General features: G+C 46.8%; 2 protein-coding genes across 4 annotated transcripts; both read right to left on the bottom strand.

Annotated features, from left to right (window-relative positions):
* Positions 1-1,962: 1,962 nt before the first annotated feature.
* LOC100845555 (protein YABBY 5) lies at positions 1,963-4,567 on the bottom strand. The gene is made up of 7 exons (XM_010241879.3): positions 4,011-4,567; positions 3,720-3,896; positions 3,414-3,603; positions 2,817-2,865; positions 2,625-2,700; positions 2,462-2,536; positions 1,963-2,339 (listed from the first exon to the last, which is right to left on the bottom strand). Exons 1-7 carry the CDS (start codon positions 4,143-4,145, stop codon positions 2,244-2,246), a joined length of 798 nt encoding a protein of 265 aa, XP_010240181.1. The 5' UTR covers positions 4,146-4,567; the 3' UTR covers positions 1,963-2,243.
* A 3,636-nt stretch (positions 4,568-8,203) lies between these two features.
* SWN2 (NAC domain-containing protein 7-like) lies at positions 8,204-12,132 on the bottom strand. 3 transcript variants are annotated; one of them, XM_024455408.1, is made up of 5 exons: positions 11,751-12,132; positions 11,474-11,635; positions 9,577-9,784; positions 9,124-9,395; positions 8,204-9,043 (listed from the first exon to the last, which is right to left on the bottom strand). In XM_024455408.1, exons 3-5 carry the CDS (start codon positions 9,734-9,736, stop codon positions 8,471-8,473), a joined length of 1,005 nt encoding a protein of 334 aa, XP_024311176.1. In that variant the 5' UTR covers positions 9,737-9,784; positions 11,474-11,635; positions 11,751-12,132; the 3' UTR covers positions 8,204-8,470. The 3 variants fall into 3 exon arrangements, with proteins under 3 accessions (XP_024311176.1, XP_010239582.1, NP_001266823.1); XM_010241280.3 differs by having other exon boundaries at positions 9,577-9,745; positions 11,751-12,128; NM_001279894.1 differs by lacking the exons at positions 11,474-11,635; positions 11,751-12,132 and having other exon boundaries at positions 8,467-9,043; positions 9,577-9,736.
* Positions 12,133-15,708: the final 3,576 nt, after the last annotated feature.

Here is a 15,708-nt window from a genome sequence, read left to right on the forward strand (position 1 = left end):
CCAAGCAAGTCATGAGTAGTCAAAAAGGTCAACTTTTCATTTTTAGATTGACGGTGTGTTTCAGCAAATGGTCCAAAAATTGTAATGGCACTGAACAAATCCACATTCGGACGGTGTGTTTGAACGAAGATCACAAAATAAGACCGATTTCCCCTGTTAACAGTCAGACTGATCTGCAAAAGCATGCGTAGACCGGGTCAATCTACGGCCACAATGAACGACCAAGGCCAAGGCGGACCGGGCTTGATCAGCCCAGCTGGAAGCTGGGGTGGGATCAGTGGCACGTGGTCATGTCAATGTCACGTCCGGCCAGTACATGATCAGGAGTTGTCCAATAGTCTCCAGAATGTAGGTCAATATCTAAAGTACTACCACCTCTATAAAATAAAGACATTCTAGATTTATTCTAAAAAAAACTTTTTAAAGTTATTTTTCTAAAAAAACTTTTTAAGGTTTAATCAAATTTGTAAAACAAATGTATTTAGAGTTGTAGATGTTGGTAGATACAAAACTAGGAACTTATAGTTAAGACCAGAGTGAGTACTTTATAGACTAAATAAACAAATACAACACAACTTTGAAATGATTTTATAATGTATAATGTATTTGTATTTGTAGCAACATTTTCTTATAAAATGGGAAACCAGATTAAAAAAATCAATGCGTGCCTCTTTGTGTCAATTGAAGCCACTTGGGTCTTGGTTGGCACTACGTGTATTTTTTAGTCACTAGTGTATTGGATATTTGAGAGGTTACGTGTTCACTCAATACTCTCAAAAACTCTTCCACCACAAAACTCTAGTATGCTAGGGAATCTCGTGATAATATACTGCCTCCCTCCCTACTAAACAAGTCATTTTGAGTTTCTGGTGTTTTTGAATTTGGAGAGGATTAAATTCTATAAACACTAGTGCATGCAAAACAACCTTCACTTAAGACATGGTCGGATGTACAGACCAAATGCTATTGTAAACACATCATTTGCGACTATATATAAAAAATGTACTCCCTCCGATTCATAAAAAGTGTCGCCCACTTAGTACAAATTTTGTACTGCTCCCTCCGGTCCATATTAGTTGTCGAAATATTAAATGTATCTAGACGCTTTTTAAGTATAGATACATTCATATTTGGACAAAAACACTATTGAATTAATATGGATCGGAGGGAGTAACTTAGTACAAAATGGGAGACGACACTTTTTATGGATCGGAGGGAGTAGCCACAAACAATAAATTATCAGAAAATAGCTCAACCAAAGGAGATGATCACAATCACTGCTATACCAACTGCATGCGAAGTAATTTCAAGATATCATCGCATGGCAAAAAAAAAATATTAGCAGAACCGTTGGATATACTGTGAGGCATATTTAATTAGCTAATCAAATTAGCTTTAGTTAGTATGAGACACTAGGAGGGTAAAAAAGAATGCATGGATTTCAAGCAGTGGGGGTACAAAGTGGAATTTGCTCCACTTTATGAGTGTAATTTGGTTTTGGTGCACTTTGTGAGTCAGTTAGATGGTTAGTCCGGTTGAAATATGAAACTAGGTAGCTACTTTGTGAGTAACGGTTTAACAACCATTTTCCACACAACAACTTATAATATTCAAGTTTACCAAAACACAATTGAACAGCAAAAAGTTATTCTTAAGTGGTAAATTTTAGGAAAATCATGAAAATTTCATGTAGTTTATTCATTCTAAATTTATAGGGGTTCAAGCACTTACTTTACCTTTTCCTGTTCATCTATTTCCTGTGTATTTATTTTTATCGAAGTTACAGGGGTAACATATTATGCTAATCCTCCTCAGGGTGGAGTAGTCTGATTTACAGAGGAATTATAGCAGAAGATACGTTTGGGAATGGTAAGAGTGTGCAGTTAAGTTTTCATCCAGGGATTAAGAAAAGTAACTATAAATTTCGCATGGGGACTACGCAAGAGTAACTTCACTAATATATCAATTAATCAGCACATAGTAGAAATCAAAATACGTAATGCGATCGATTATCTGCTAATTGAAAACAACAATGTGCGGCTACTAGATTTATGTCCATAAGATAAGAGGCAGCATACACGGCAACCTCTGACAGGCTAATAGGACCAAGGAAAGGGCAAAAGACAGGAAGAAACAACGAAAACGAGAAGAGTACTCGTAGATACGATACATCTCAAGATCTCATGGTTCTCCACTCCAGCACCCTAGCTAGAATGCAGCTCAAAGACAATTCTAAGAAGCTGCTAAAATGGAGTGACGCCCATGCTAGATGCCGCTGCGGCTGCTGCGGCGGCCGCGTAGAGACTGTCCTTGAAGAGCATGCAGTCCCCAGCTGCATCCTACAAAAGTAACGAAACGCACAAGAGATTTTAAGTGCTGCTGAGGCCTATGCTCGTGTGCTTTGATTCTACATGTAGGGGCATATAGAGGGATTATAGGTTTTCGCCTTTTATTGATTTACCTGGCTTTGTATGCTGGTCTTCCTCAGGGCCTGATCAGGCATCAGACCGAAATGGATGTGTGGAAAATGAGCCCACTGATGCATGCACACATAGATGCATGGTAAGTACAAAATGTTGGACAGATCAGTGATCGAGTTCGAGAAATAGAGAAGAGGAAGTTACATTCTTGGCAGCTGCGCTGAAAGCCTCCCTGTGGGTGATGTCCGGATTGTTCGCCTTGATACGCTGAATCTCGTCTCTACATATACAGGAAGGCAGAACGTACCAATCATGTGTGCGAAGTTTGTCAGAAGATCAAGATGCATGTTAAACGTAACCAAAATGATTATGTGAAGCCACCTATCGATCACTCACTTGATAAATCGGTTGTATGCCGAGGGAACCCTCTGCCGCTTCTCTGGATCTGCATAATCACGGCAGGTAAGTCGGCACATGGAATCAATTAATAAACACCAGCCAATCAAAGAGAAACATATATAAGACAAGTGCAACCTGGCTCCTTTGGTACTCCTGTTGATCTATAACAAAATTTATTAGGACTGACACTCCAAGTACAAAGCAGTATGATGTGACTGTTTTGTTCGTCATTCCTAAACCTCCAAAGTTTTGTAATTTTGTTCTCCTGTATATTATACGCACAGTGCAGATTTTAACGTTGGAGTTTGGGAAAAATTCCTATACGCGGACAAAAGGTACTATTGAGCTGACGAGCAAACTATTCAACCGGCCTCTTCCACTCGAAAACTTCATTGACCGCCCAAAAGGAATCCTTAAAGAAGGGAGACAGAATGCATAAAGAGGAGCTGTGTGCGTGCTACCAAGAACAGTGCCGCTGCACATGCATGCTCCGGAGGCCGGAGCTCGCTCCATTTCTCCCTCGCCATGCACTTGTTTTGACTAGCGCTACAAGGAGAAGAGCAGAGAGAGAACTGAGCTCTTGGTGACACTTACGCTTGGTCGACCCTGATGACGCGTTCTTCCGCGTCTGCGGCTCCCTCTGCGCTGCTTTCTCCGGCGGCATCGACATGGTCGCCGGCGTGTTGATGGCAGAACTGTTGTTGCTGCTCGTGATGCTGCTTACGTTGGGGCTGGACTGCTCAGTCAGTAGGCTCGACGGCGCTTGGAACGACGACATCTCATCCTGCGCGCAGGAGTTAATTAGCAAGATTACATGATGACATCCACCACTTCAAGAAAGATGTAGCTAGCATCAGAACAAGCTAGCTAGGTAAGAATAATACTAGTCGATATACGTACAAGGAGGCCGTGCGGTGACGCCGGCGAGGTTGGGGAGATGAGCGACTGGCCGAAGGGAAGCTGGTTGGGGGCAGCGGCCGGGAGCAGGAGGCTCCGGAGGTTGACGGAGAGCAGGTTGGCGCAGTGGCCGCATCGCACGGCGACCGTCTTGAACAGGCTGCTGCACGGCACGCCCACCTGCGGACATTCATATGCAAGTTAGATTTTGAGAAAACGGCCGGCGGTGCATATGCCGCAAAAACAGGTAGAGCGGACGAAGATATGACCCAAGGCGGGACGGAATGTACGCACCGCGAGGATGGTGTCGCAGAAGTTGCAGTGGACGTAGCACAGCTGCTCCTGCTCGACGAAGGGGGGCTGCTCCTGCTGCTCCACGATGTGGTCCGGGAAGAAGGAGGTCTCGGACGACTCCGCGGGTGACATCATGGCGCTAGCTAGCTGTGGGTGGACACACAACACAACTACACAAGCAAGCAAACGGCGCGCTGTGTACAGTACGTGCCGGCGCGCCCACCACCTGAAGAGAAGGAAGGCGCGCGTGCGGCTGCTAGCTTGCTTGCTCTCGGTGCGTTGGTTTTGATAGACAGAGCGCAAGCAATGCTGTAGATGAGCAGGAGAGGAGAAGAGAAGTGGCCTTTGCGTTTGCGAGCGGTAGTGTGGGGGAAAGGGGGATGGGAAGGGAGGGGGTTTATATAGTGGTGGGTCGGCTCCGATCGGCTCGGTCCCCTCTCTCCTGGATCGATGTGGGAAGGGATCGGAGTATATATTTCTTTGATGTGATGAGCTGAGGTGAGGTGATTTGATGGGTACGTGAGTCTCAGCTCGCGCTAGCTACCTCCTGATGGATTTGATTGACCTGCCCGATTCGAGAAAGCCTCGGATCTGTTGTTGCCTCTGATTTGAAAGCCGGGACGGGCGCAAATAATGTCGTCCCCGGGAAGGTGTAGTATGCTGCCGTGTGCGTTTTTGCGTGAGCCAGCCCAGCCGAGGCAACAGGGTTTACAGGGACAGACAGACAAGAGAGCAACGAATGGAGGCGAGGCCACTCACTCAGAGAGCAGGCAAGGGCAGATTGGGAAAGCCGAGGGGGGCAATAAAGGCCAAAGCGTCCAGTCTCGCCTCTCTTTCTCTCAGGACTGGGAACAGTGGCCGCCGAACAGTGTCCGGTAGCTAGCATCTTGGGACTGTTGGTCTGAAAAGCGGGCAGGGCCGGAATGCGTGGTGGGGATCCATCCATCCAGGGTAGATGGATGCGTAGCGGACGGGGATCAGTGGGCCGGACGGGTGTCCTCCCTCAAAAGGCCGGCCCACCTGGCGATCGACCCCGTTCCCGTGTGATGTGTGTCTGGTCCGGTCTGGTCGCAACTTGACGTTGTTCCGCACAGTGCCGCAGTCCTATTTCCGGTCGTTTTACGGTCGAGTGGTGGTTATCCGTAAAACTTTGATCGAATCTGGCCGGTTGCCCGTCGCTCGCTGTTTGAATGCTCTCCGTCAACAGTCACCCGGAACGGCACACACGAACAACGTTCAGGCTGGGGAGAGCGTCTGCTCCAAGAGACTTGTACTGATTTCGCTCTATTTGCGTTAATTTTCTTCGATTTCAAAAAGGGAACTCAGGCGAACACGTGCCACCAACAGGCGATCGAGCGCGTCTCCTAACCACCCACTGCTGTGGCTGCCTCTTGGGTCTGATTAGCAGCATCGATCATGCAGGGGTGTAAGTGCAACAGGAATTAATCCGCTGCAGGCTATGTAGCTGCTACCCTGGTGAATTGATTTCCATATAGCTTGACGCAGATATGCAAGTACTACGCGTAAACCCCGTCCTTTGCACTGAGTAGCAAAGCCCGGCCCTGTGACTCGGTCTCTTGAAAGAGGAACAAATAACGGTCCCCGTAACTAAGCCGCTACACTGCTCCGTAACCTGCCGGGTGGCCAGGAAAAAAGAATCGCACTAGGCAGAGTATCGCAGGAGAGAGAGGAGAAAAAAAAATGTGAGAGGAATGGATAGCCCAAACCAAAGGAGCGATTCGTTGGGACCAGTTGATCCAAATGGCGAAATGTGTCCCGGTGTCGTTGCTTTGCATGCATATGCCATGTCAGGGGGCATGGCGGAGCAGGGCATGTACTAGGTGTGGCGTTGCTGGTTATAGCTAGCAGCCGGGTCTTTATTAGCAGCAGGAGCAGTCATTTGCAGCGCCGGCCCCGCGTGCCCTAGCTTTAGCCCAGGTGTGTGTCGGCATCTTGCAAAATATGTAACAGGCCGGCCGGTCCAAGAGAAAGAGAGCTCTGCATGACACTGCTTATGGTGTGTCGCCTTTAGCTCCCGCGCCCAGTGGGACTGGCCGGTCTTTTCTGCATGCATGGGGCGAATCAACGTGACATGCACGTATAACACGTCGCCCGGATGGTGTATCCTAAAAGTTCTGTTTTTGAAATTGTGAGTTCTTCTTTAGCAAATTTTGAAATTGTGAGTGATCCTGAGTCCTGAGAGGGGCTATATATAGCTGATGGACTGCATAAATGGGCCGCACAAGAAATGGACTTCGATAATTGGGCAGCCGAGGGAACTCGACTTTTTTCACGCTTACACTGCCGTACAATTAGCTGCCCGGATCGAGGTATACTGAGGCTAGATGCCAAGGCTAGCCCTGCGCGGTTTACAGTGTACACAGTTAAGCATGTTCGACAGTCGTCTAGCAAAGCGACTGTCATGAAAACATCTAGGTCAACTTAGCTTCATCCTGTAGTATCCTCGAGGGTGCGCTGAATAAGCTCTGCATCAAAAGGATGCGTGCAACCATTTTTATTGTAAAGATAGAAAAATAGGTTTTACAAGTCACCGGCAATACCTAATTAGAACTGTCGAAAACATTGCGAAAAATAATACTACTAGTACACTGCGCACTTGGTCATCATGCATTTTCATTTATCATTTACTCCTAGCTCGCTACGAACACATTGTCGCGTGAAAAATAGAGCCATTTGAATCCCAACGATCTAGCTTTTGGCGACATACCGTTGAGCTAGCAGAGTAGTCCAGACAGACGTGTGGATCTATCATTCTAGTAGCTGTAATTGGAAAAATGATGTCTTACAGACTGGAGGCGATGGCAGAGAGAGCATACAGGCGCACAGATGTCCTCAGAGTACATCTAGAATCGTATATTAATTTCTTCCTTTGCAAGTTGTAGCGTGCAGCTAGCCTAGCATCTGCGATCGAGGGCAGAGAGAAAAAGGACGCGCTACCGCCTACCAATACCATTGGAATGAACCTCAGAAAAAATAATTGGAATGGAATGGTAAAAAAGCAAAATTAAAGGCGAGTAAGCGCACGTATAGGCGTGAATGCAAGTGTAAACGAGAGAGTGTTTTACGCGAGGTCAAGCGTCCTGACAATTGTCAGATCAAAGGCCATATGAAGGTCTTCCTTCAACAGGGATCATTTTTTCTTTTGCAATACTCTTTTGCAACAGGGAGTATAGTGGTACCACTGAAGTCAGATTCTGTTCCCCGAAAGAAAAAGGTCCAATTTCTTTCCTCGAAAATAGGCAAAAGATTTGCCCAAATTTATTAACTAAGGAGAGGGCTGGAAAAAGAGGTTCATAAAACCGAAAACACAAAGTGCCGCCTCCAAGGTGTCCGAGAGAAAGAACAAGATAATCTCGAGTAATTAATAACACTCCCGATCAAGAATTTTGTGCCGGGAAGAGTCCTATTTGCGGCCTCCATCTTAATTTTTCCCACAATGTTGAGTGGAATGATTGACATTTTTCAAAAGACCTCGCGTTATGCTCATTCCATATCTCACATAACAACCATGTGTATTGAATTGATGCACCTAACCAATTAACCCAAAAGTTTGAACTCTTAGGAAAGGGTGCTTAATATATTTTAACACTCCCCCTCATGTGCTGAGCCTTAGACATTGGATCGATGAATGCTGCAACTATTTTAATTAATAGTGTGTTGATTGATGTTTGAATTTGAGACCTCCTTACTCTGATACCATATTGAATTGATGCACCTAACCAATTTCAACAATGTGGAGTGACGCAGTCGCTTTTTGTTGGGTTCTGTAGGGGTCTCTAGGTTCCTGCGCGCGCCTGCTTGTAGAGCGGGCATAAAACTCATTTTGCCAACCCCAATGATTCAGATGGGCGATTGTTCGCACTCTGTTTTGGAAGATAAGCCCATGCATGCAAAGAATTTCCTCTCAACTTTTGTTTTTTTTTATGTTTTTCTTCATGGATCATGAGATTGTCAAGTAGTAAGCTCAACTCCAATCGTCATATTCTATATTTTTGAAAGGAGAAGTTACTAAATGGCATTTAAAAAAAATTATGACTCTATATGTGTATCTACAGATGACCCCAAAATTTAACTCGAATTACTAATTAAGAGCATGTAGAGCGGTCGACTGGCTTGGGAAGCAAACGCTTACTAATTAGATATCACTGCAAAGTCGAAATGCAAACGACAAGTAATATACACAAAAGTTGTGTGAACGACCTTGATTAATTAGACAAACATTTACTCCCGGACCGATACATCAGACCTGCAAACCCGGCGCCAAACTTTGCATGACCAATTCGGTCATACTTTTTATTTGCCCATACCACTTAATAATGATGGCATGGCTAGCTATCTATACGCACATTTAATCACATATCACACCACAATGTTGTATATCAAGCTGTACAAAGTGATGTGTGTTAGTATCAGTATGTGTAAACCCATCATGCACGCGGTTATTTCCACAAATCATTTCCGCCTCCGCCGGAGGCAGACGTCGACACATAATCCAATGCCTCTTCTTGTTTCCCCTGCTCCACCTGAAACGCCTTGGCAAGATTGGACTCGCCGTGGCTGATGAGCTGAGACGCCATGAACTTGTCGAGATCCCTCCAATCCGCGGCAGCGGATGCGTCCGTCGCATACACCGGGTCGATCTGAAGTTGTTGAGAAGAAGCTTGGTCACCGTGGCGTGTTAGGATGGACGGTTGCTGGAGAGTGGCCACAGCGCCAATGAGGTCCGGAAGCCTGGGGCTCTCTAGCTGGGGGAGCTGCAGGAAGCTCATGGGCTCTTGGGGAAGGAGGTGATGGTACTCCAGCTCCACCTTGCAAGGGTGGTGGTTGTAGTAGCTCTGTTGGTGGCCATTGTACAACGCGTTCTGGAGATGGTGCATAGCTTGCCTCGGCGAGTCGACGTGAGGCGCCACGAACGCCACGTGGTCGTTGACCCAGAAGGGCGAGTCCGTTGACATTCTCTGCACCGTCGCGACTCGCTTCTTGAACACCTTGCAGACCACCCATCCTTCGTCCTGATCAATAGTACGCGGTATGACGCTTATAATTAGCATGCACAAACAAACATTGAGATGCTATGGGCTTAATTACGTACGTGGGGAGCTCCATTTTCGCTGGTCTCCAAGCGGTACTCGTGCATGATCCAATCTGATTTCTGCCCATTGGGAGCCCGGCCCTTGTAGAAAACCAGCGTCTTCCTCATCCCGACGAGGCAGTGTTTGACGTAGATCGGCTTGTCTCTTCCGGTGGCCTTCCAGAAACCGGCAGTGGTTGCTCTGTTGGTGCGAGTGCCCGTCGGGTACTTCTTGTCCTTGTGGCTGAAGAAAAACCAGTCGTTCTGGTCTTCGGTTCCGATCTTGCATTGTTCTGTTTGAGCATCATCGTTGGATTAGTACAAATATACTATTTTACTATTTTTCTTCATGCTAGATATATTCAATCATCGTGCATGCTAATCATACGAGTAGGATCACACAAATATTTCCCGTCAAAAAATCATAAAGCTTGTAAATGAATAAGCATGAATGGGTTGTGAGCGTTTTGTTACCTTGTATATCCCATGGCTCGATTTTGTACAAATCAACATCTTTTATGATGTCCAAGTCTATGCTCTTAAACGCTACCTTCTTCCTCAGGTAGTAATCCACCAGTTCCTCATCGGTGGGGTGGAAACGAAAACCAGGGGGGACATGGGAGAAAGCGTTCATCTTCTTCCACTGATCAAAGTCATATAGGTGACGCAAGTTAGTTGACAACTGCATGCATGATAAAAAGTCATTTTTTGTCACTCCATCCAGGTCATATTTTTTACATTACTCGATCGGTGCATGCATGCAAGTCAGCTTTTGTAGAATTTGGTTTCTGCATGCTGGCACTGTAAGTTGTATCCAAGCGAATGGCATTGCTAAACTGAAAAGCCCTGGAGGTAAGTTCATTCAAAGTCTTCCTAATAGATTTGCATCACAGTGTTTTGACCAAATTAGAGGTGTATTTGAAAGGTGACAGGCCATACACAGAATCACCACTTTTTTTTCGAAAAGGGGAAACACAGAATCACCACTGATCGATGCATGCCAGCATATGTCAAATGATTGATTAATTCTAGAGAAACTACAGTATGACTAATCGGTCCTAATGTCATCCCTCTTAGTTTCACTGGAATCGTAGGAGTTAATTTATAAAGTATGGCTTTGCTATTTATGCATGCATGCCCTGCTTATCTAAGACAAATTTTCTCAGCCCTTATTTTGGATTAGTTTTCAGATGTGTGTGTTGTACCCTAGATTAATCCAAATTTTGGAAAATGTTGTTCTTGCTTAGACATATTTTCTTAGAAATGGAAATCCATAGTGAAAAAGAAGTTTTGCTAATTTTCAATTGCCGGTATTCTAATTCCAAGCCACCTCAAATTGCACAATACTGCCGCGCCCAAAACTGTAGTCTGAAATATATGCGATTGTAGTAAACTAAACGTCACTGAAAAATTTAGTCCCTAGAATTATATGATGTGAGGTAGGGAGGATAATGGTTTGAGATACATCAATTCAAAGGCTTAGAACGTGGCTGAAAATCTCACGCAACTTAGAAATACACAATCAATTAATATTTGAAAACCGTTTTTTTATGAATATTTTATCAATCTCAAATGCTATATTTTAAAGAGAACAATATATTTTTGGTCTCTCAATTGGCAGCAAGTCTAGAACTTGACTCAAAATCCTATACATTTGGTCCCTCAATTGGCACAACCAGATACTTTCGGTGCTTCATCCAGATTCGAACGATTTTGACTTCATGCGACGCGGGCTTTTTTCTAAGACATTTTCACGCAGAATGACACGATGTGCAGTTGGGGGACTAAATGTATACGATTTGGAGTTCAGAGGAAAACATGATGCCATCATGCCATGAGACGTGAAAAATTCTAGGAAAACAAATGCTCCGCGCGGAGTCAAAACAAGTCAGAGCCATTTGAAATCCGGGAGAGGACAAAAAATATCCAAATATCCGGCTTTGGCAATTGAGGGACCAAATATATATGATTTTCAGTTCAGCGACCATTCCTAGACTATGCTACCAAATGAGGAACCAAAATTATATTTTTCTCTATTTTAAAATGGGATAGTTACAGAGGGGCTACTGTATAGAAAGTACCGTGCGTAACTTTCATCATGTATCCGGCCCTTTATAATCTAACTCTCCACTTAATTTTTGTTTGTTGATCTTCTTTTGTGTCGAGGAAGCTACACAGAATTAACGCCTGTTTTCCGAGAACACACACTCCCTCTCTCATAGTTCCATTACCTCTCTTGGTGAAAACAAAATTTAGTTTTACGTGTTGTATTGTACGAGCCCTTATATCACGCGAGGATGCGGAAGCGGAACATGCAACACAGAGACAGAAGCAAGCTCACTGTTAAGAATCAAACGTAAAGATGACTCACATCGCCTTCGCGCGTGCAGAACTGCAGATCCACCAAGGCTCGGTGAAGCGCGAAGTCAGCACTACTGCAGGCCGCGAGTACGTCCTCAACTTAGCACGCGGGCGCGCTGCAGACAAACACCTCGAGACTCGTGAACACTGTACCCACACGGTTCCACGACGACTGAGAAACAGCAGCACGCTTCGGTCAGAAATTCAGCACGCACAACGTGCATGCAGCCACGGTTTAAAGCAAAACCAAGCAGGAATCGATCGCGAGTAAACAGAAAGCTGCTTACCTTAGTTACACCGGCCGGCCGGCCAGGTACTCCCTGTAGCTCGTGGCCTTTGCTGGCCGAGCTTCAGTACTCTTCGACGGAAGCCGGCCGCAATTACGCGTGCAACTTCGGCTAGTTGGCTTCGCTAACTAAGCTTTCCCCTGCCGGGCGATCGATGGAGGGGAGGGATAAGGCGGGGTATATATATACCGGGCGGGCAGCTGCCTGATCGATCTCGGTGGGTGGCGCGAGCGCGGCCGGAAAGCGCGCATGGATTGCGGGCCAAGGCTGGGCTGCAATCCAGGAGCGACGCGGCCAGACAGCGACGGCGAGATCTGCCACGATCTCCCCTCAGCCCGCGTTTTCTATTGGCCTTTTTCGCCGTAACCGCCACCTCCCCCACCAGCCAGCGACAGCGACCCGGTCCCTCACTTCCGGCCGTCCGCTCCTCCTCCTCCCTCCGATGAACTCTCCTTCGATCCCCTCAGCAAAAAACGGAAAGGCCGGGTATAGTAGTGACCTGCTCTTGCTTGCTATATTCATGGGAGAGGAACACACATGATGGACAAGTAGCAAGGCGAGAGAGCAGGAAAGGCCGGGGCGGGCCCCAGCTGGGGGCAACTTTCTTCCCGAAATGCGGAGGCAAAGAGGATGCAACGATGTAAAGGTGTTGCTCCTTTAACCGGATAGCTCGTCGGTGATGATGGACCGATAATGGTGCTAACATTCGATTGAAACCTTACGTGAAACGTGCATTTGGCGTGTGTGGCCCTAAAAGCCAGGTAATTATGGCTATCATAGGCATTGCAATTAAGCGAGCGCGACCAATATGCATTGCACACACAGGGACCAAACACATCCGGCCTGTAGTTGCGCGTTTAGTTCTACGATGGAGTATAAATATGGTGCGTAATCTTGGTTTGTAGTATGGTGCAAGGTCGAGTTATGCTATTATGCATGCACGGACCGGCCTGGTCGTCTGTGCCAACTTGTGTGAGTCACTCAAATTGTCAAATACTCCCTCTGTTCCTAAATAGATTTCATCTACAGCTTGATCGATACCTCTTGTTCATTCCGTCCTTCATTGTAGATCGTGCATGCACGTAGAGGTTGGCATGACATGATGCATAAGTTATAATACACTAGCATAAAATGGAAAAAATTACTACATAATTAAAGTCGGAGGCAACACAAATATATATGGGCATCCTTAACATATCCAACACTGTATCAGTATCACTGAATGTCTGGCAGCTAGCTAGCTTTTGCTGAACCTGGATGATGGTCGCTCTCAGGTCAGCCGGTTTGGACCCTACTTCTCGACCGACCCAAGTATATTTCAGATGATGGTGACCCTCCTCCAAATGGAAAAGCAGTGCTACAGAAGCCAAAACACCTCACACACATGGCTCATCCTTACTAAAAGAGGGACACGGAGATATGAAGCCTTAATGGGCACGTAACATTCAGGCATAGCTGTAACATGATCTATCTACGATCCCGGGGCGTTAATTATACATCATGCTTTCCCGGCTCTAGTTTAAACGATAGTATGTCAGGCGTCTGCAATCAGCTGCCATATCTTCACAGAAATGCTAGTGCTACTCCTACATGCTAAGAACACTGGTTGAACCTGCTTGAAAGTAAGTATGATCTGATATGGGTGAGACCGCGAGACAAATAGGGTAAGTTAGCTGTGGGGCTGGTCGGTGTGGCGGTGCAGGCTGAAGGGCCCAGTGGTCCGGCGTGGGCTCGACCTGATCATTAGCAACCCGCCCGCCTGCCTGCTTTATCTTTTATTCGTGCTGATCGTCTGGAACCGCCTGCCTAGCACACACAACTAGCTAGTTCAAAAGTTAATTAACTTGGACCCACTAAATAAAAAGTTAACTTAGAACCAAAAATTGACGGACAATTAAACCTGAAATTTCAGTGCACGCCAAAGAGCTGGCTGACTGCAGGAACAATTACAGCGCAGCAGTTTCAAAAAAGTACTCAACATATCAGCAGCAAGCATCCAAAATTCCAAACCAACAGGGGCCAAAGCAAGCATAGACGATGTACACATATATATGCACAGAGCACAGTTCTGGTAAGCCCTGGTCCCCTGGTGGCTAGACCAATGTCGATCTTATTTGCAATAGACCCGACGTGGTCCTCGGTGTGATACGCACGTCCCTTCTTCGCACGCAAAAATGAGAGCTTAGACATAGCTAGGGATGCCCTTTTGGCGCGGCTTCAGCTAGCTTGTTAAGATCACAATCTACACATGCGCATTCCATCGTCTCTCCTGATCCAGCAGTCGATCGGACCGACCTGCACACGCATTTCACGTGCATGCGCACCCAACAAACTCTAGCTCATCTCGACCAAACGGATCGATCACTGCTAAGTTTCTTCTAGCTCACCATGTAGTTAACTTAGGGGGTTAGATTTCAGTTAGCTTCGACTTGGTGCGAAGCTTTCAACAGTCGACACGTAGGGTTACCAGGATGTCCGGCTATATATATATATATAGTCTGGCCGTGAACGAGACCGACGTGGATGATGGCGATGCTGGATAGATGGATGTCCGGAGCGAGCGCCGTTGCACCTGGAATGGAGCACTGTTAGCCTTTAGGAATACACAAAGAACCCAGAGCAAGTGGATATAATAGATGCCGATCGATGCTTTTGCTTCGATGGCGATACGGTTCTGGGGATGTTTGTATATTTGGGTGGACCGTATTGGGCAACTGGTGTGGTGTATCTTTGGGGGAGAAGTGAAGCAAAAGGAGTATACGCCATGTGGTGCGTCATCTCGCCCGGCAGCATCCGACGTCGTCGTCTGATCCATCTCTCTTTCTATTTATTTATTTTATTTTTATTTTTTTGTTTGCGAAGTTTGCACACTCAACGGAGCTTGCAGTACTGTACTCTGTTCTGCTGTCCATAGAGATCCCAAAGGCCCACAGACCGTTCCATTGCATTTAGTCGGTTTGTGGATAAGTGTTGCTCCTACATGACAATCTACAGAACGTCCGTTACTTATAAGTTCCCTACTTATAATTAAGGTCGTCAAATTCTGAAGCACCAGGGCAGGCCAGGAATTCATTGAAGGCGTGTGTATCTGCTAAATCTGAAGAGAGCAGCAGCGCATAGCATAATCAGATATCCCGGTATATGCCCACACAAGGAAGCTACCTTTTTTCAGAAACCATTTGATTTGCTGGTCTTATCATGGTCGGACTCTTGTTAGTCTTATCAAATCGCACCACATCCGGGTCCAGCGAAAAATGGACGTGGACCCGACACCTTTTAACGGGAAAAAAATTGCATGGGCGATGGGTGCAGCGCGCGGCCCGTGCGACCCCCGCTAGATTGATGCCACGTGGATGCTCATTGCATCGGACGGCAGGTCGAATCGACTCGGCTCTGTGCTTTCCGTCGGCTCCGCATCGCAGGATGGATCGGCTCCACATTGACTCAGCTCGTCCAAGTCCATGTTGAATACGAGACGTCAGCAGCAGCAGCGACTTGGCTGGCTCCACGGCCACGCCGCCGCGTACCCGCGCAGCAGCCGCAGCGTCCGCACCGACGACGCCCGGTACAGGAACGCGCATGCCTCCAGCCCGTCACGGGCGTCGCCGACGCCGGGGCTGCCCTCAGACCGCGGTCACCGCGTCATGGCCGATGCGGCGGCCGCCCGGGAGGCGGCGAGGAGCAAGTGCGCGTGCCGGTCCGCGCCCGGCCCCGCAGAGCGCAGGGCGGCAGCGCAGAAGGCCTAGTCCACCAGGTCGCGGAGCCTGGGCGGCAGCGGCGATGGCCGAGGCCATGGCCACGAGGAGGACGAGCAGCGACGAGCTCTTCATCATGGTTTAATTCTCTCTCTTGGTGTTTACTCTTTAGCTTGTGTTGTCCTCCTGCACACAATCGAATCCACTATTTCTGTCTGACTTTCGTTAATTTGGGAGTAAATAAATGGGCTAGAGTTGGTGTA

The sequence above is a fragment of the Brachypodium distachyon genome, chromosome 5 (genome assembly GCF_000005505.3).
Source record: "Brachypodium distachyon strain Bd21 chromosome 5, Brachypodium_distachyon_v3.0, whole genome shotgun sequence".
Taxonomy (NCBI): domain Eukaryota; kingdom Viridiplantae; phylum Streptophyta; class Magnoliopsida; order Poales; family Poaceae; genus Brachypodium; species Brachypodium distachyon.